At 32.1% G+C, this 22,673-nt stretch overlaps 1 protein-coding gene across 1 annotated transcript; it reads left to right on the plus strand.

Annotated features, from left to right (window-relative positions):
* The first annotated feature begins 43 nt into the window (after positions 1-43).
* LOC116768126 (voltage-dependent calcium channel subunit alpha-2/delta-3-like) lies at positions 44-22,671 on the plus strand. Its single transcript, XM_061523624.1, has 25 exons — positions 44-69; positions 305-617; positions 688-853; positions 999-1,130; positions 1,317-1,600; positions 1,952-2,181; positions 2,689-2,911; positions 3,226-3,366; positions 3,664-3,756; positions 3,855-3,878; positions 4,102-4,128; positions 7,223-7,303; positions 7,794-7,868; positions 8,076-8,183; positions 10,354-10,613; positions 10,899-11,056; positions 11,190-11,321; positions 11,684-11,874; positions 16,102-16,236; positions 16,485-16,772; positions 17,163-17,259; positions 17,816-17,985; positions 20,594-20,755; positions 21,067-21,189; positions 22,370-22,671. Exons 1-25 carry the CDS (start codon positions 44-46, stop codon positions 22,484-22,486), a joined length of 3,756 nt encoding a protein of 1,251 aa, XP_061379608.1. The 3' UTR covers positions 22,487-22,671.
* Positions 22,672-22,673: the final 2 nt, after the last annotated feature.

A 22,673-nucleotide genomic window follows, 5' to 3' on the forward strand; every position in this document is an offset into this window, starting at 1 on the left:
ATATGAATTACATAAAAATTAAATTTTTTTTTTCTTAAAGTCAATGTCGTTGTCCTTTTCTTGTTTCAGGTTTATTTGATTCATCGGTGTTGATCATATCATTAAACAAATATCATACATTCATGCAAAATTAAGAAAAAGTACTATATATATGTCAAGGCTTTATACAAATGAAAATATTTGTTAGTTTATCTCATTTAGATCTAATTATTGATTTTGTAAAGACAAAATTTTGCCATCTTGGTAATAAAAAAAAAACATCTTAATAAAAATAGTAAAAAGGCACAATCTTTGTGCTTTACAGTCTGACCTTTATTTTTAAAATACTCTTATATTCTGAAATTCATTGCAGATTACAAGAATGGGCTAAAGAAATATCTGATGCCTTATATATAAACGAAGAAGAAGTTGTGCATAGAGATATTTTGTTAGAAGGATTCTCAGACATCCAAATTAAAACAAGAAACGGCACGGCCATCGCCGAACAGGCAGCTAAAGCTCTAGAAGAACTTCTAGATCGAAGAGGCAAAGCCGCAGAGGCTATCATGAGGAAGGCGGAGCAGTTAGCGACCGACAGATCTGACCCACCCAACGACTATTATTATGATAACAGTGTAGTAAGTCATCAAAAATAAAAAATACTTCGTTTCTTTACAAAATTTCATAGGATTAATTATTGTTTTTTAGGACATAAACGTCCTTAAGAAAGTACAGAAACCTGAAAACGAGTGGGAACTAGTTTTAAACTGCAGCAGTTTGAATAAAGTAGAGGTTTACAATAGCGCACACTTCGACGCTCAAGTTTCTTTAGAACATACGAGCGTACATGTTGCTGTCGAGGTTTTTGAATGTGGTAAGAAACAATATGTATTCTGAAACCTCGTCAAACGTTACATGACTGTAACAGCTTTTTATATGTAGATTGCAGAGTTTAGTAAAGAAGTTATTATAAAGTAATACTTAAGAGCATATAAATTTGTAGTTTATTATTATTTCAGATCCCAGAGTACTCCCTGATATATATTGGTCGGAAGGGCTGTTTGAAGCATTTCGAGAAAATTACGCTCAAGACGCCACACTCGACATGCAGTATATGTGTAGTGCTAAAGGATTTTTGAGACACTATCCTGGTGTGTGCATAACATTATTCTGTGATTGGAATTTATCGATCAATTATTAAAAACATACTCGCATTTTTTTAATAGTTGATTATGACTGATTAATTATCATTAACGTCATTTTTTTTGTTGTTTATTTGTAAGTAGATGAATGAGAAGTAAATAAATCAAATGATTCGTATTCCTCTTATATTTCAGCTGCACTGTGGGATAGTATGTACAAATTGAAGATTGAAGATGGAGAAGCGTTGTACGACTGTAGATTGCGACCGTGGTACGTCAGTGCAAGCGGAGCTCCAAGAGATATTCTTATTTTACTCGATTCCTCGGGGTCTATGAGTAACTCGTCTAACCTTCTCATAGCGGAACAGTTGACTCTGGCCCTCCTCAGCGCCCTCACTGACGACGATCAAGTCAACGTCCTCCGATTCAACGAAATTGTAGAATCTCCCATTCCATGCTTCAATGGAAAACTTGTGCCTGTAAGCGTAATAATATATTTTATTTTCAAAATCACCATTTGGTGTAAACGATAAAAGGTAATCGTATAAAATAAAAAAATAGTCTTCGTGAACGAACAAGTTTTTTATATTAATAATCATATGTGATTAATAATTATCACATCAAATAATCGTATTTCTGGTTTTATTTTTATCAATGGCATAGCTTGTCACCTTAATATTTCATCAAAAAATATAATATTTGTAGGAAAACCCTGAAGTTAAACCTATTTGTAAACAACTTCTCGTATCTTTATGAGTTACGACGCTATCCATGGAAAATCTTAGATTATCGTAGTTGCAGACTACCTAGCAAAGTATTTATTACAACAGGCCAACCATGTGAACTCAGCGGCCATGATGGATGCCCTCCAATATCAAAACACCTCCTGCGAGACCTGGATGGATCATGTGCTGGTGTACTCCGTTAATTTGCTGAAAGAAAGAAAAAAAGCTACAGACAGACCGCCTTCCTGTCAACAGGCCATTGTCTTGATAACAGACAGTCTCTACGAAAATTACACTGACTTAATGAACGTATTAGACCCTGATGGAAGTATCAGGTCTGTTAAATTTATCAAATTAGCAAAACAACTATAATATGAATCCAGGAAAATCATCTGGTTTGTTATTCAAAAATAAGGAAATGATACATTGTAATTTTTTAATTCATTTCCCAAAAATTTTGGCGAAATCCTTTGACATTTGTATCGTTAATACTTTTTTGGGTAGTGACGATTCCTAATATGTACCTAACTATAATATTAAAAATAAAATACATGCAGTCTCTTTTAAAATTAAATATACTGAATCTAAAAATAAAATTAAATAATATTCATTACATGACGTAATTTTTATTTATAATAATTTATTCACTTACTTATATCATTTTATGGAGTGTTTGTAGCTAAAATGGTCTACTTAAGTTGAAATCTTTAGAAGGACAAGATAAACTATCGTCTATCGATAAGTAAAAATCCCCTTTATATAAAATGTTCTAATATTACGTTATCCCAAATTGATATTTCAATGATTTCATGAGACTCATTTCAAAAAAACATGTTCTACAGGGTGTTTGTCCTATGGCTACATGACCCCAATGGGGTGAGAGATAGTACGCATTTCTATGGAGAATCGGTAAGCTGTTCTCGTGATGGATTCTTTGCGGAGTTGATCACCCATGCTGACGTCACGGAGAGAGTCATGAATATATTAAGAGTACTAGAACGCCCTCTGGTATCTCAGAGGAAGCAGCGTCTGCGAGTCTACAGTGATGTATACGCCAATGTAGAGGTAATTTGCAATAAACTACATATAAATAAAGATTAATAAAAGAAAAAATTAAGCGCTTATTACCCATGTACCATGGGAAAAGATAATTTTAAAATTATCGGTGAAATAATGCTTGGTTTGTTATAGCTCTCCTAAAAAATATTATTGGTCTTTAACATAGTCTCCCTTCTCTTACTGTCTTATCATGTCTACAAATTTACTTATTGATAACTATAATATCCATCGCTTTCAAAGGTTTTGCTTGATTGACCAATAAAATAAGCTATTTGAGTTTTATTCTTTATCTTACTTGCCACATGGACCTTTTATGATAGGACCCAAGACGCGGCGAATATTACTGGCAGCAGAAAGAAAACACCGAACAAATGTATCGTTACACGCAACTCCGTCGCAACAAAGACAAGTTTCTCAATAGCGATCGTCTTTACAGCGACTACCTGCATATGCATAAATTGGTAATCAAAAGCTATCACATGCTCTAATTTCGAAAACTACAGAAATAAATAAAAAATCTGGTAGAATACATCGTTACTTTAAAATTAACCATCAATCATCATCATTTTAAAAAAACCAATTGCCTCCAAAAAAAAAAAACTATAGTTTTAATAAATATATAATCGAAATAAAATCATACATTAACTTACACTGAAATTACAAGCGTATAATATAAACAAATTTCCAACATAGTATAAATAATTAGGATTTTTTTTATCAATAATATAGAAGAATATCCTGAATTTTTACTATTTAAGGAAAAGTTTGGCCAATACTACGAAGGTCAGGATATTAACTACCGACTTCAGGTGACAGTCTCTGTTCCCGTGTTTGACAGCACCACATCTGAAGTAAGTAAATGTTGTCACATTTTAAATCGTTTATTAAATATATGTATTGAAAGTCAATCGTGTAATTATTAACAGTAAATATATCTTTTCTATTTCAGAACATAACGATTGTCTTGGATGAGGTCAGCAGAAACATAATAATTAATTTTTATTTATTTCAGTTATTGATCCTCAAATTCAAATTATTTCATCTGTTTGTATTTAAAATCCCTTATATCATACAATTACTTTTAAAACAACTAAATCCTTTCCGTCTTTGATCATTAGATCGATTGATTTAAAGTCATATCTTATAACTGTCATGATCATCGAGCGATTAAATATCTAATCTGATTTTCATTTTAGGAAAAACAAAGGAATTCTACCAGAACGGTGAGTAGTATTAACTGTTTCATTATATTTAATATATATCTGAATTTCTAATGTCTAAGCTGATGCTTTTATATGAAGAATTAGATTTGAATTCAATATTTTAGTATAAATTCATCCAAACATCCAAAAAAAATACCAGAAGAAGAAACTTTATAGACGAGTAAGAGAAAAATAAAGTGGTCTAAAAAATTTTTTACATCTAATAATACAAAGCCTCTTAGCATTCAATGGACTCACTGTGCGGGTGCCGTGTCCATCGTGTTGCAGGGAGAGGAGCTTCAACAGTGCCTGGGACTTGCGACCCAGGTGTAGGTTTAAGGGGCCCCTATCTAACGCGCGTAAAACGCTCACCTCCACGGTCCAAGCTCCTCTCTCAACCTAACCAAATTTGAAATGAACCTACTAGGGCTGCCTTCGACGCACGTTATAGAATGCACTGATGTTAGTTCTTGGAAGGCATTTAAAGTCTTTTAACAGGTTGTAGAGAGGTTTGACTGTTATACCTCTCGCTCCTACTTCTACCGCGTAGAAATTTATAACGAACCAAGTCTTGGTGAGTTCATTAGTGAGCTCTTAATACTTTATTGACCTTGATGGCATGGTCTTTGCGGATGTTGGTTTCCCAAGTAACCGTGAACTCTATTATGACAAAGTGCTTTAAAATTCGCGAATATAAAAAAATGTCCGGAAAGGACGCCGTCGCGCAAACATGCTCTAGGATTTTGTATTGTTTCTCATACGTATCCATCATTGTAGTCCAATCCGAAGCCGCTTTAAGTATAGAGTAAGGCTTGACATTGGATTTTATAGCCCTAACACTTTCTCTCACAAAACCTACTGATTGCTCGTTTGTGGTTATTTCCCTTTGCGCTCTGGCTACCGAAAGACTAACCGCTTCACGTATGATTTCCAGAACCCTATCGTGACGACGCGAGTATTCACCGCTATCCAAGAGTACCTTACATCCCACCAGTAAATGCTCAGCATTTCAAACACCCTCCCCACAGATATAGCCTTTTTTCGGTACCTTAACCCCATTTTATTAAATTACTCTGATCTAGGACGGTCATTTGGAACGCATTGAGATAAAATTTTTGCAATGCTGGCGACCAATCATGGATTAAGGTGCGCCATTTTAGTGCTAATGGGATGCAAAAATCTCCCATGTCTAACCACTAGTTCTGCATCTCTAAACTCATTGCATGGATCTTATATATAGCATTCTCGTCTTGCCGAATAAAAGACTTCAATAATCTGTGTCTTGGACTTTCTTACTTGATCCCAACCTTACTCTGTTACATTGTGCTCCTATCATAAACTGCTTATGGAATTAAAGTTTTGACTCTAGCTCTCGGGTCTCTTTGTGTTTTGGAGGCGATGTAACGATGTCATCATGGGGTTTCCCCAGGATATTTCTCTTAGAAACGCTTAAGTGTTTATAGACCTCTGATGGCCTTTTTAGACTCAAAACTATTGCGATCCCTGAATAAAGCTGATGAATCAGTCGTTAGCGCGAGCCCAGGCCACAACTTCAACATCTTTTTTCACCTGCATCTAATTTTGACAAAAGGGTTTTATTAAAATCATACACGAGGTAAGGCCAATTTAAATGTGAAGTTAAGTAATTATCCTAAATCCAGGCTATTTTTGACGTTACAAATCTGTTGGCTATCTACCTTGTTTTGATTTTGAAATTGAAATTTTGAAATCGATACAAAGAATTCCAGGTTTTTGTTCGTTGTATACGAGTATATAGTTTCACACTTTTAGACATTTCATATGTGCTCGTAAAATGATCGTAAATTTGTTCGTTGGTCAAGAGAAGCTGTCCGTGTTCTTTCTTAAAAATTATTTTCGAATACTCAAAAGGGTTTTAACAAAATCTACTTCCTATTTTACCCGGTCAAAATTGTCGACTTATTCTACGGTTTGCAACGATATTCTTTAATTAGTTTTAGAATTGACCTTAACGCCCTAGCTAGCCCTGGCCCTAGCTAGTAAATGACTAAGGTGAATGTCGCCTAGACCTTTGGCTATACGTAAATTTTTTGTTAATTCCATTTTTTTCCTCCTCATTTTAATCTCGAAAGAATTGTCTTTGTTTTTGCGAGAGTAACGATTTGAGGTGGATATTGCTTTTTAGGCAGTATTTTGGAAAGTATCTACTTGCGACTTCAATTTCTGTTTCGAGCCCGGATGCTCTAACAGGACCGCTTAATTATCATTGTCAACTTTCCAAGTCGATTGTTTTATATTTGGAATGCTAAGAGATGTGCGGATGTTAATAGGCTCCTGGTGGTTTCCAGTTAGTGGTTCACCATGTGATACGTGAGGGTCAACTCTATCCAAAGTGAAAGATTGTCGTGCCTCAACACCATTATGTGTTTTTAGATGTTTGATATATCAGGCTCGTCTTTTGTAATTTTTCCCGCAAGTAGGGCATTTCACGTCCATATATGCGTAGTTTTCGCCGTTTACCGCCGCCGGCCGACTGATATTTCGCCCCCCCCCTCTCGAACTGTCCCAGGGGTATTTTTCGTTATCGGATTTTTAGCTATTAATGAATCATAATTGACGAAATCTTATCTTTTTGTTTATTGTAATTTATTATAGTATAAGCTTAGTCGTATTACTTTCAAAATAAGAAACTAAGATTCCTTCTAAATAAAGTTGTAGAATTTATCACAAACTGATTTATGTGTGTAATGAAATTTTACAAAACTCATATTTTTTTAATGGAAGGCATTCTTTGATGTATTTTCTATTTATTTCATAAAGGGATACAACGATTGTTTTATAAAAAAAAATATTTTCTTGGCTCTAATAATCGAGACGATTAGAAGTTTACTTACTATGTACAACATTGATTGTCATGCTAAACTATATTTCAAATAAATAATCATTGTTACGGTAATCGCAGGTCATATTAACTTTGAATGGAGAAGAAATTGAAAATCGAAAAAATCGGTACAATTTCAACATTATCCTAATATTATTTATATATTTTAAACGTCTCAATTTTCGTTGTATTTATTATTGTTCTAAATATTTTCCTTTAACAAATAATGTATTTAAATATGTTTTACCTTTTCAGTATCCCGTCAACCGTCTACTAGGTGTCGCTGGCGTTGACATTCCGTTGGACCATCTCAAACTAATTCTACCGTTGTATCTAGTAAGGATATCATAATCACCAAGCAATAAATCATTACGCCACCGGATATTGATCATTTACCAAACAAATATAAACCAATTAAACTATTTATCTTTAAAAAAACATATATAAATATATATATATTAATTAATTTATTTATTACCTATATACTGTTTGAATTTGCAATTCATCAAAAAAAAAAAAAAAATAGTAGATAAAAATTTTGCTGAGTCTGTTATGATTCATATAAATTTTGACTCCATTGAATGACTTTGACTTTGAAACTAATAAAATGTTTGTTTCTTGCTAATTCATATATAAATGTTTGAAAACTTTCTTAAGTTATAGAAGCGTTAGACGAATTTGCCGTCCTTGCATGTAGTATAGAAATATTACTATTAATAGTCATTAACAATGGAAGTGTTATACAGGAATACTTTTTTGAAAGTTTATTTTAAGCTTTGTATCGAGAAAATAACTAAACTTGAGTAAAATTATAATTTTCTTTCAGATAGGCGCAGGCGGATCGCTCTTTCTTATTGACCATCGGGGAAACATTGTATTACATGAAAATGCAAAGCCAGTCGTAAGTGTCACCTATAGTATTTTTTCAACGTATATTTTATACGTTTATTATAAAATATTGTGTTACTGAATGTGGTAGAATTTTAATAAAATTAATCACATTACTTATATATAAATGTATTAATATCTTAAGCGACGCTTTGTTCATATTGATACACTAGAAATCTTTTAAAACATTTTGTAAATTGCAATTAATTGACGTGTTCAGTTTGACGGTGACATTCTAAAGCCGGGGTATCGAACTGTGGACCTTCTTGATGTTGAGCAACCAGCTGTCGAACACTGGCCCCGGCACTACCCTCAGGAATGGCTGGAGGTTTGATTTTCAGAAAACGCACGATATTTCTGACTTAAATTACAAAAACCCTACATTAAAATTTAAACAATACTATGAATAAAAATAATTGTACATAGTATATTATTTGAGACTCATATTAAATACATTATTTATTCACAGCACATGATAAACATTATAAATAAAAATTAAATCATAAACACTTTTCGATCCAGAACAAGCAGATTACCGGCTAATCGTTTGATAAAAGGATTACGTACGTATCAATAAGGAAACTGTATTATAAAAAATTCTGCGCACTGCGTGAGTTATATTAAAAAAAATAACATTTCTTTGATTATGATTTATATGGGAACATAAAAACACATTCATCAAACTTGTATGTATCTATATTATTGTAGACAAGTAAACCAGAAATACAAAGCTTTATATGTCCCTTCGATTTATCTTTACATTAAGTTTAGCCTTAAAATAGCTAACGAAGTACACCGAATTATTTTCGTTTGTAGGACATAAAATGACCCACTTCATTTTATATGTTTGATAGGTCTTAAGAAACTTCAGGTCATACTTGTACAAGCAAGGAGAGATAAAGCATCGTCGTATTAATACGTTATTGGCCGCTATCTCTAAGTGTTTATCTATACGTATAGAAACTACCAGTATTATGTAGAATTGTGCCAAAATTTTAATTAAATAATGTAACCAAACATGGTAAAAATGAAAAACAAAATCTTATCTCTTACAGGACAGATTATTGCATAAAGAACATTCCTTGATTAAATTTTTAACTAAATGTCTCAAGTTCCTTTAACCCGCTGATGATGTGACTCCAGGTGGTAAATGATGACTGATTATCGCTGTCATTGAGTTAGGGTAATCGTGATATACACTTGGTAGCGCCAAATTTTGAACTTAATATTAATTTGTCACAAACAGGGCTGTCTATATATGTAATATTTGTATAGAATAAGTTTTACATTCAAAATTCCATTCATTTTCTCCATATGTCTAAGAGATCTAACATAAACTTACGATGAATATGCAAATGAATAGCGCATATTCATGAATAGCTCAGCCTGCTTAATGAAGAGCTCAGTTTCATTTAAGAAATTTTTTTTTTAACTGCTAACCAAACTTATTTTGTTATGATAAAAACATCAACACAACAGCAGGTTGGAAATAGGCAAATATTAAACAGAATCTGAAAAAAAAGATTCCGTATGCCCCATCAATCGTTATAAGCCCTTAAGCTCTGGCATTTGAAATATTATGCTATCAAATAAAAAAATAAAATCACAGGTCTGATAAGATCGAACTTTGATTTAAATTATTCCAATCGTGTGGTATATACGACAATAATTCTATAAGAATTATATGAAAATAAAGTAATGTTTTAAGAAAAAGCGTTCCTTGCTACCCACAGGCGGTGTAAAAAATTACCTTTATTGTTTCTTAAATACTTTGGTGTAATGTAGAATAAAGAAAAATACATTTCATAGACGTGTAAGACGATTCTTAGTAAACATTCAGTGAGTGGTTCAGTGTTTTCAAGATTTTTCCTACCAGTATTCAATCTTGTAGTTTCCAGTTTTATGAAAAAACTTATTTATTTGAATATTTTTGTAAATTAGACAAAACAATTCCATAAGTTACATTATTATTTCAACTTCAAATCGCATTAATATATTTAGGTAATAGTTCGCACCATCTCATATCATGAACTATTTTATTTAATTTTATTAACAGGTATTATTACGTACCTTATCGGGTTATTGCTTTAATCATTGAAATGATTTCAATTTAACGAAAATACTTCTACCTTGATTTCTAATTACAGAGATAAGTGTATATTCAATTTATTTAAAAACCAGCGTTTATGAAAATAGATATGAAACTGGCATTATATGCTTTAACAGCGTATGATCTACAACTGTTTATATAAAATTATTATAAATAAATTCCATTTCTCTTTTACATAATCTTTATCATGATATTTAGTAATGTCGCATGATATAGTATCATGTTTACAATACAATACAATTTCTTCGCTTTGTGATAACAATAACAACCTTCAGACCAGAACGGAATAAAATACAACCCTGCATTAACTTTTCAATTAATCTCAATGCTACTAAATGCTATAGAAATGACTGAGTTGCAGATCATCATAACAGATTTTGTTTTACAGTTTAGAAACACCTTAGTAGTCGAACAGCCTAGTGGAACTAAGACAATGTATGCCAAGAGTATTTTCGATGAAGGTATGAGAGCTTTTTTGGAAATGAAGGAGTACCATTGGAAGAGGGTAAAGAATTATTACACGATCGTGGTGACTCTAACCAAATACAACAATAAGCATGCGGTCCCCGAAGCAAAGTTTACACAGGCTCTAGCTAATGCCGCGATGAATGCGTTGCATGGCACAGATTTTTCCGTGCACCCAGACTGGTAATAAAAATAAATATTATCATATAATTAAAATGGAACCTTCATAACATTATTTGAATATAATATTCCGATTAAGTTTCCAATTTTAATTATTTAGATAACATATTTACATGCAAAAACCTTTGCTTTTCGTTTTAGCGAACTCGTTATCTCGATCGTAATATCAAACGATTAACAATCAAGTCTTTACACTAAGTATACACAGATATCATGTACTGATAAGGATGAATCATAACAAGCTTTAAACATATTTTGCAAGACAATCTCTCTCTCTCTCTCTCTCAGGTTGTATTGCCAGCACGTAGACCCCCACTTTGATACACGGGAAGCGGAAGTTCTTCATTTCCTGAGGCGTCGTCGAGATGAACCCAATTTTTCGATGCGAAAGATCAATCACGTGTTCTCACCCATAAAACCGACACTACTAGAGAAAACTTACCAATGTTAGTATTAATTACCATAAAACAATAAAAATAGCACTTCATATGGATAAAGTTCAGATATATTAAAAATATTTGTCAACTTACACTATCTACAACACATATTGTGATATCAATATATCTTTTCTCGTGTAAGGTAACGAGGAACTAATGGCGAGATTCAGTAGAGAAGCAATCGCCACAAACTCGTGGACTAAGATCGCTGAGAGCACAGAACATGCTTGCACAACCTGTCGACTCGGCTCGACGACCGCCTTCTTTGCCAGCGGTATATTAACATGACTATACCATCAAGACCTCTCGTCACTATTACGAAAAGGATATTCATCTGCTAATCTCTGTTTAAAATTGAAATATTTATAAAAATCTCTATAGATTTGTGACACTGTCACTATCCTTAAATTTAATAATAATTTAAAACATATTTATATTTTTCTATTCATATATATTTTTTATATATCAGACACATATTTTAATCTTTGCAAAATAAATTTTCTACGTAAAAATGTAGTAACGAGAGAGTTACTTTAGTGAAATTGATAAAATAGTTCTTACAGAAAAAATTTAAGATATTTCAACAATTTCCAAAAGAATTTTATGTCTATAGCATTGACAATTATTGTTATACAGAAAGCGGTCTAACCCGCTGGCAACAGTACCACGCGACAAGTCCGCACGCAGAGCCGCCATCTGGTGGTGAGTGGCCTCGGGGGCCGGGAGAGACGTGGTACCGGCGAGCAAGTGCGACCCCAGACCTCATTGTACATGCGCCCGTACCCCCCATCAGACTGCTAAGGAACAGCTTCATTGAACCACCTGAGGTAAATCCCACAAAATGCATAAGGTTACATCATCTCTACAATCGAAGTAGATGCGTAGTTAGATCTATAAAACGATATGTCTGCTGCAGTAAATTGTCTTAGCGACCTTAAGTCAATGAAGCTGTACGGAAACTGATTTGTTCTTCTCGTAAACCGAGGAAGTGAAGAAGATGGTACTAACATTTGATAAGTATCTTTCTCGGAACATGCAGTTCAACAAAATCAGCAGTTGGAATCATAGTATAAAAAGAAAATAGGTGACTTGTAAACTTTGTGGAATATTCATTCTGTCAAATTTATACAGCATTTGTTGTCTTTAAGACAAATTTTTGCTGTCACCTTCACTTTTGTTACCTCTCTCGACTAACACAGAGTACTATTTGGGGTGCAGGAGAGGAGCTTCTTTATAAATTAGATTGCCTTCAAAACTTGTGCATCCGATATACGTCTCGGGGCAAAAAAGTTTGTCTTCGACCTAAAATTTTAGTCATTAATAATTAATTTATTTTTAACCTCATTTGTATTATAATTGCGTTTGCCTCTTCTCTCTATCTAAGATCATCTTTCCGACATGAAAGAGTAGCTTAAAAAATCTCTGTAAAACATAAGGCTATGCAATTTTTACCTTTGTCATTTAAATTATTTTTATAAATTCGATACAAAATAAATAAATAAAAGCAGGTAAATAATCATATTCACACCTTCACCGACATATAATGAGTTTTTGGATGAAGCGCAAAATGAAATAATTCATTTGTCATACAATTTTAACGACTTAAATTATTTTACAAAAGATATTTTTGAACTTGAAATATAACTGCTCTAAGTTATATTTAAATATTATCAAGATTAGCTAAACTTATTGTATTTATAAGAATGGTTTTCACAGCCGTTAATGACTACTATGTCTCATAATACAGTCTTGTAAAATTATTATTTGAATTAGTTTTGTCATTTAACATTGATGAGCTTGCTATCTACAGATAAATAACAACTAAATTTCAAGTTTTTCTTGAATCGATTACTTTGTTGTCAATTATTTTCAATAAAAATATCTAGTTTTCTAAGGACTTTCTAATTATTTTACGTAGGATACATAAAATAATTTTCTTCGTTAATAATGACTTTTGAATATTAGTGTTTTACACAGAACTCAAAAGAATACCCTATATTCAATATATATAATCCACTATTGTTCAATAAACTCTGTTAGTTCGGTAAAAAATTGTTTTATCTATTTGTCTACGAAAATGCATCAACGAAAACGGTTCAATGATATTCAACTATTCAATTAATGAAATTAGTGCAAATCCCTTCTAGTAGTACCTTGAGTTGATCATTTGTAACAATTCTACATGTCAGATCAATTCTACAAACAGAGATGTTGCGGATGCCATGGGCGACGGTCACTAGTGCCCATCAAGTAGGCCATCTATCTGCTCGTTTGCCACCTTTCGCATTAAAAAAAAAGCTGTGTTTATCTAAAGGAAAAAACTATCAAAATACTGATTTTAAAAGTCACTTGTTTTTTTAAATCACATATAGCTGTCATTCTGAATAACCTTTTATTGGCATTGAGAATATCTTATTCCCCAAAAAAGGTTATTGAGATATTATAATGTATAAGGGCTAGTGTTAGGAAATGCTAATAACATATTTTTATGTAACATAAATTTTTGAGAGGGTGCTTTTTTTGCTATTGTAAAACACATAACTATATTCTTTGTTTACGCTCCATATTCAAAATAACAAATGATTAAAAAAAGTCTTGACAAATTTACATATTCATATACATATATATGACCCTAAATGCACTATTATTTAACACAATTCAAATTTCCAACTCCAATGAAAGTTACTTCTATCTTGATTTAACAGCTTCGTTTTGTTGTAAAATTTAGAATCATTTGTATCCTTGTTAAAATAAATGCATAACATTATCAAATAAAAAACCCTGGTTCTGGGAAATTCATTGAAAGATAGTGAAATAAAAATGTCGATTAAAAAAGATTTGCTAAGTATTAATCAACATGTCTAATATAATGCCATTCGATGTAATAAAGATATTGTAATGAACTTATCACACGGCACGTAATTATGTTATTATTATTAATATTTACATTTTTTTATGTACAATACGATGGTTAGAAATTTTTCTATGTCTAGTATGTATAAATCCTGAGTTGCGAATTAGCTTTCCAGGTCAACAGATCTTATCCATCTAGCATGCAGGTCAACAAGTTGAGTAATTAAAGCTATAGCATATTAATAAAAAGAAAATAAGGAGAATAGTCATCATCGGAGTAATCATTCAGTCAAATATGTACAGAATTTGTTGTCTTTACGACTAAAGTTGTGATATCCTCAATTTTGTTACCTCTTCTCGACTTACACAGATTACTATTTTTTTTTAATTTCGATTGCATAGTTTTTCACTGTTGATCCACCCGTTGGAAGGTGGAAATAACGGTCTTAAAACTGTTTTTATCCAAGAGTAAGAATAATCAAAAAACTGATTTGAAAGTTCAGTTGATGTTCAAATCTCATGTTACAGTCGTTCCAAATAACGTTTTTTTAGGATTAAGATATGTTATGTATTAGTTATACTTGCTCGGTATTGTTAAAATAATAATATGATGTCAAGTGTACTGTAGGTAGATTAATTTATTTGTATTGGTCTCTGTCAGTCAGTTTGCTACTTAGCACAATACATACATGACGAATTTAATATAGTTTCATTGAATACTACAAGATATTATAAGGACTAGTTTTAAAAAATCCTAAGAGCATTTTATGTAATAGAAATTTTTGAGAGGGTATTAATAATTTGTTATTGCAAAATGCATAACTATATTATTTACTACCACTTCATATTCAAAATAAGTAACGATTAAAAAATTTGATCAAATTTATGTGTTCACATTCAATATTCGGCCTTTTATTGTATTCGGCCGAATACCGAATATTTTAGCAATATATTTTGTTATAGGGAGATAAATGGTAAAATGAAAAAAAAAATCCATTAATCGTAGATATTCGTCTTTTAATTTCTGACATTATCATTTAATTAGCAATTGGTACATACCACAGACATACAACAATATGTTATATAAAAAAAGGTAAGAATTTTTCTATGTATTGAATTATTTTCATAATAAAAATTAACAAAGGGAAGGTTATCGTGCAGTAAGATTCATTTTTCAGTATGCTGCTTTTTTGCGTGGGTAGATTAGAAACAACGAGCACGAAACAATCACGTCTGTACAAGTTTTGGCGTTAAAATCCGACCGAATACTTTAGCCTATTATATTCGACTATTCGGTATTCGGCCGAATATAGTGTTCGTTGCCAACCCAATTAATTCATATATGTATGACTATGTATGACTATAATTAAGAGAGGTAATACAGACACAAATTGCATTAAATGCACTAAATGCATTATTTGAACATCAGTTAAAATTTTCTTCTGCAATATTAATTAAATTACGTCCATTCTACTCGTAACAGCTTCGTTTTTTTTGTAAAATTTAAACACATCTATATCTTTATTAAAGTAAAAACATAACAATGTCTACTAAAAAACACTGGTTCTTGGAAATTCGTTGAAAGATAGTGAAATCAAAATATCGATTAAATAAGATTTGCCAATATTAATCAACATGTTTAATGTAATGCCAGGCGATATAGATACTAAAGATATTATTGTAACAAGTTAATCTTACCGGACGTAATTACTATGTGGTTATGTCCTCATTACTCTCTATTAAAAACCGGAAACTACTTTTATTAAAATTTATTTAACAAATTAAACTTAAAGCTACTTATTTATGTACAATAATGTTCTATACGATGGTAAGAAAAATTTGAATACGATGTATATACAATTCCTGTTGCTATTTTTTTTAAACATCACATCTGAAGGACCCTAGTCTATACAGGATTTGTGTGCAAACATAATTATCATGTGTATGTCATACATGTTATGTATAGATGTCTATATATTTTTCTTATTTAATTTAGCCTCTATAAAGATTCTTTAATATAGAATATTTAGGTAGACATTTGTTTTTATTTCCATAAATTGACTGGAAGAAATGATTTCTTTTTATGTACTGTAAACGATGTATAATAAATTAAAATCACATAACTGATAGGATTTAGAAACTTTTTACTGAAATATTACCGATTTTAATATTAAACTAATATATATATTATGAACTTCAAGTTGGGCGAGCGATACAAGTGGTTGACTGCTGCGCGTATGATCGCGCACGCCAATAAAGGAACCATCGGCGTCGCCGGCTACCACTTCCACCGGCAACACTTGAAGGATGTGCTGAAATCAATAACTGACTTTCCTGTAAGTAGATTATGTCTATACTCAAAGACTCTGTTGTAATGAAATATTTTGTACCTTATTTTTTTCATGTCCAGATCGTTAATGAATTACGCTAAATCCTACACTATTAAATAAGACTATATTTTATTTCATATAAATATAAAAAGTAGAGTATACTGAATTAGTGAATTCCAAGAAACAGAATCTAATATACATCTAAAACATTCGGAACTAAAAAATGTCCATCGTTCGTCTTCTTCATCAATCAGTGCGATGAAGAAGAAGAATGTGAACCACGCTGCGACGGCGAGGAGTGGAGCTGTGTGCTCGTTGATGAAGGTGGTTGGATAGTATCAGACACTGAGGAAGAAGACGAGGAGCAAGCAAAGGAACCTGTTACCCAACACCTGGCTAATGTCTACCCAACAGCGATGTCAGCGCTGCTAAACGCTAGCATCTTCAAGCTGCATTGGATTCATGACTACCAAGCTGTTTGTTTCCCGTCAACTAAGGAGATAATACGGCCGAAACATAAAAAAGTGAAGTCCAGCGCACCGGTAATTATTTTTAAACGCTACTTAATTAATTTACTTTGAAACTAATAAATATAGCTGCTGAATTTAACTATATTTACTAATAATTAATATCCCTAGTTCTCGGCAGAATTCTTTACAGAGAGAAGAACGGATATCCAAAGAAACAATCTTTTACTGTGTATATATATAACTTCTCAAAGATTTATTGTTAAAAAGAATGTAACCCTCCAGCAAATAATCACAAAAGTTGTGGCAAAAAAATGCAAAAAATTTTACCAAAAAAACACAAATTTAACAAACAATAATCTGAGTCTACACTAAAGTACTACTAAAGCATAATTTAGAACTTTATTATTACGTAAAGACTGACAACTAATAACGGAATGATTCCAAATCTTTTATTTCTTTCAGAATCTACCGTCACTCATAAGAAGTTTATGGACTTCGTTAAGTGAAATACTACTTATAAGTCAGGAAATGTTTACTTTTCTCACCCTTCTAACTACAAGTAAGTTAGTTACTAAACATAATGACGCTAAAGTTTATGTCTTTACAACTTTAAAGTTTAAACTGCTTATAATCGCTGTGATTATTCACCTCTATGCTTACCATAAGTTTATATTACCAAACTACATACCAAGTGGCTCCCGTTTTTCGTTCAATAACCTACGTTAATACTATAATTTGAGAAGATTCGTGAACGGAAACCTGTTAATTCTCTGTATATAGTGTGACGATACAAACTTGTAGTGTCTAAGCATAATGTTCAATGTACGTTGTAGAAATTATGAAATTAGCTTCTTGTAAATATAAATAGAAAGTTATTCTATTTGAGGGACACAATAAATAAAAACCTATTGTCCCTTAATACCAAAAAGGGTTACAGTTTCCGGACGAAATGTCACTTGCAATATCTTTATAATTACTATACAATTAAAAATCAACCATTATAAGGAAAGATTACCTACCTACTTTATTAATTTAAACATTATTTTTTTACAATTTCGTAGTTTAGATTACCAAATTTCTTGTGTTGCCCAATAAATACATATATATATTTTTAGTACCAGACGGTGTAAATGCAGACACGGAAGCAGAAAAAGAGAAACGTCGTAAAAAAATACGTCGGGATTTCGAACGAGAGAAATATGAACGACTGTTTGATCCTCGGGTACTCGTTAATAGAACACACTTCGCTGCCTGCGACAGATCCAGGGCGCTGTACGTGCTCCAGGTTAGACATTGTGACACCTGTCACGTTTTAATATTGAAGTAAAATACAACACAATGCAATGTAACAACAACATATTACATTTATTATTAAATATAGTTCAATTAATAGATAGGAAGTTTATATTAATCTATATATATATATAAATAAAATTGAAGTGTCTGTGTAAAGTCGATATAGGTATAGAACAGACACCAAAATAATATGTTTTACAACTTTTTTCTATCTGCCTGTCTGTTTGTTCAGGCTAATCTCTGAAATGACTGGACCGATTTTGACGGGACTTTTACTAGCAGGTAGCTGATGTAATAACGAGTAACATGGGCTACATATGTATTCTGATTCCAAAATTAAGCATTATCACCTGGGGGTGGGAGGCGGGATGCGACGCTCAAAAGTTTTTAATTGTTGTTTGTTCTTTTTTACGGGTAACAGCTAGTAATTAATAATTTTGTATTCTCATATTGAGTTTTAAGTGAGTTTATATTTGGTAAATTCGAAAAAACGATTAGTTATCTCAGTAACCTCTATACCCAAAAATTATGAAGCTAAATTCCGAAAATTATCAGCCATCTTTTGTACATCCATCAAACTAAACGGGAAACTATTAAAAACAGTCTTAAAAGCATTCGGTACAGAAAACATTTTTATATAAAACTAAACGATTTCCATTAATTTTCACAATACACTAATTACCAAATCTTGGTTTTACTAAAACCTTTATAAATTCTAAACTTAATTTAAAAAGTACTGTCAATTAATTGTAATTCCTTAAAAATATATTTGTGCGTGTGGGTGTGTGTGTGTGTGTTTTAAATTATATTTTTAGAACCTTATCTTGCTTTGTTTGAATCATATCGAATTAATTTTAATTTTGATGTTGAAGATGATTTAAAAATTTATAAATTTCTTATCGTACATTACTACGGACGAATGCCGTGAACAAAAGAAAAAAAAAACAGAATAAAAACTCATCAAATACAAAGAAACAACAGATAATATAACGCACGTCAAAATAAAAATAAGAAATATATTATCATAATATGTAGAATAAAAAATCCGAAAAAGGCGCATAATTTCGACTACAAATACTTATTAGTTAAATATAAACCTATACTAAAGTGGTCTTGAGAGTAGTAATCAAAAGTTTGTACCGTACGCCCTTCCTTGAGTGGCGGGGCTTCAGGACGATTTTCCAACCCGACACAAAAAAAAAGAGTTCGTACCGTTGCGTAACAAATTAAGTAGAAGTTAGGAAAAGCAGTTATAAAACAATGTCTTAGAATCCGTTTTCAATGTACAAATTTTAATTATATTTAAAAACTAGCTGTCGCCCTCGGCTCCGCCCGCGTGTTAGTCGCATTTCGCGTAACCAGTGTGAAAATAATGCATAAAGCAACCCAAGTTGGAGCCTCTACATTTTAAATAACCAAGATAACGACGGTAGCGAATCGCGAAGTTATCTATCGGGCTGTTTTGATAATCTGAACTCTAAACCATCTGTGACGGCGCCCAAATGCATAGAAAAAACTCTATCAAATCGGCTTAGCTCTTAAGGGGTAGTTCAGTGACGTACACACATATCGTATAATTATATATATAAATAATATTAAATAGTATAATAAAAATACATAGTCAAATTATTTTGGGGTGATACTTGTTAATTTTAAAGATGCACTGAAAACTCTGTGAATCGTAGTCAAAAGTTCATGTAATATTAAGTAATAAAATATTAAAAAATCTAATTAGATACTTAAATTGATAAAGGTCACAAAACTAAAAATTTTTAGTCTGTAAGAGGTACAAAAAATATTTTTGTAACCGTTCCATAAGGAGCCGACCGTAAGGAGCATGGTATGTCGTAGAGATGGAAGCCCTTCGCCTTATTTGGCTACATCAATACTAACATTTTAAATATCGCGACATATTTTGAATGTGACGTCCAAATTGATTATTTAAAAAATTCTAGAAAGATATAGAATTCGTCTTGTATATAGAGTAATTTATTTTAATGAAGATTAATGCTAAGGTACAAAATAAAAAGTTTTTGAAGGGACGGCATTTTAATCGTTTCTAAAAATAAAATAAAACACTTATTGTGGAATAACAACAATAGCAAGACATTTGGTTACGCGATAGTTTTTGTATACAACTATATTTTCTACAAAATGGTAGTACATTGTTTTGTTCTATAACCAATAGTTTTCGTAGCACACATTGTAAGAATATTTTCAGGTAATTTTTTTACACTTTTGATTAAATTATTGTTTTTTTTTTAATTAAATATATTATATAGCCTTCCTCGATAAATGTACTATCCAAAATCGGAAGAAATTTCCAATCAAACCAGCGGTTCAACAAACAAACTCTTCAGCTTTATAACATTAATATTGATTATTTATTCCCAATAGAACTTTTTATAACCTTTTATAAAGTTATATACCGTTATAAATTCCAAATATCATATCAAATCAATCGACGAGTGGTAGAATCTGACTCGTTTATACATATCTCAATGTATGTGGTGTACTGTTACTTATTACTGATATACCCACATAATTACTTTTTTCTTATCGAAATATACTGCAATCTTAATATCTTAATGACACAGCGAAACCAAAGAGCTATGGAAGCTCTGAGAAGGAAGCCCCATCTTTGCAAGTGGCCCCTCGTGGGCACTGAAGTGCCAAAGACCAACTTGTTGCTACTCGCAATCTACAAAGGGTGCCCTTTCACTGGCAAACCGCTCAACGATCCCTTCAGCAACGAACTGGTAAGAATTTATGAAAGTTAAACTAATATCTCCCACACCACTTTAAATAAACACAAAAAGATATTGAGTAAAATTATAAAGTTTGTAACCAAAATAAATTGTGAGCCTGTAACGTTTGCCATGAGATTACACACAAATGCTTTCTTGTTATCACACACCTACTTTAATACTGTGATGTGTAATGAAAATAAAAAATAACCGTGTTTACTTTGATAATGAAGCCTTTGTGAAGAATATTTGATAATCAAATATGTTCTATACAACCTTAATTAACCTAACGAGTATGGCTATCATAACCATATTTCCCACAGGTGTCGCTGGCTGATGATGAAGAAGGTCGCAGTATGGCGGCGCGACTCGCATGTTGGAGAACCCGCGTCCCTCTACCAGCTCGAGCACCCAGCACGCAATGCTTCCCACACCACTATGGAGATGTAACGTACTCCACTTATATTAACTAATCCACTAAAAAACTTTAATATGATATGAAAAAATCACATCCAACTGTTTACATGGGGAGATCCCGAAGATATTCACTTATTGTTGGAATGTGATCGGTATAAGTTCCTACTAAGAAAGATTCACGTCCTGGCACGGATGAAGGCCATATCAAAACAACCTCCAACTAACCAAAGACGATGACAAAAGATATATAAATATAAGAAATATAGAATAAATAAATATAATCTGTTCATAATTGTATTCCTTCTGGTCTCTATGCACAGGTGTAACCCACCTCTATAGAACTATTTCCAGAAGTAAAATAAATAAATAATAATAATAATAATAATAATAATGTTTTGTCTAGAGCCGACTGACAATGTGCTAAGTAATGTATAGGTACTTTTGTTCTGTCATCCTTAACAATGTAGTAAAGTAATGTGTATGTCCCCAAATAATATTGAAAAGACATCTACTTGTGCTTGACATATTTACATCAAGATGAGACGAGATGTCTTGTGTTCCATGACATAAATCCAAAAAGATTACATTAATATTATAATATATATAAACTATCCACATCCGGTGACTATGAACTCATATTTTAAAACGTCATCAGTATTTTTTTGGTAAACAAAGACCATATTCTTAGTGTTAAAAGTTCTTCACAATATACTAAGCAACTACTTGTATATAGTGGCTGCCTAAACTGACATATAATATACAAATTTTCTACTATCAAATTTATTAATGACAAAGCTAATGTTATAAGTATTAGAGAATATTAACACTCTAACTCACACGACGTAGTGTTATATATATCTAGCATATCATCATCAGCTAATCACAGGCCTCTCACATGGAGAAGGTTAGAGCATTAATCACCACGCTTGCTCAAGACGGGTTGGCGATTTCAAACTTATCATTTGAAATTATGAGTCAAGGTTTCCTCGCGATGTTTTCCTTCACCGTCTGTCAGCGGTGTCTAAATACTCTTATAATGTACATATAACTCCGAAAAATAACATTCTTACTTGCCAGGTGTCGAACCCGCACCCTCATGCATGAGAGGCGGGCCTTCAACCTCCGGGCAACCACCACGTGCTTCTATAGAATAAATCGCAGTGTTAGAAAATTCTCGCGAGCTTTATTAATTTAACTTTATAATTCCAGGAAGAGGGTTACCGTCAATGCGGTCCGTGGCTGCCGGATCCACCAAAGAAATCAGCCGACGTTAAACACGTTACATTATTAATTAACTTACCAGTGATATTGATGTTATTAGCTTAAATATACCTCAGATTCATTAAAATCTGATATTGCTTAGATTTTTCATTACCCAGCTCAATGTGGCTTAGATGTGCATTATAATATTTATATGTTACAAATTTCTTAGATTTTTAAACGTAATTCGTAGTTGTCAGTAACTAATTTAAAAGTTGATTAGTGATTCAATGTATATAAGTACGAAGTCTTA

This window comes from Danaus plexippus, chromosome 19 (genome assembly GCF_018135715.1).
Source record: "Danaus plexippus chromosome 19, MEX_DaPlex, whole genome shotgun sequence".
In the NCBI taxonomy this organism is placed as follows: Eukaryota; Metazoa; Arthropoda; class Insecta; order Lepidoptera; family Nymphalidae; genus Danaus; species Danaus plexippus.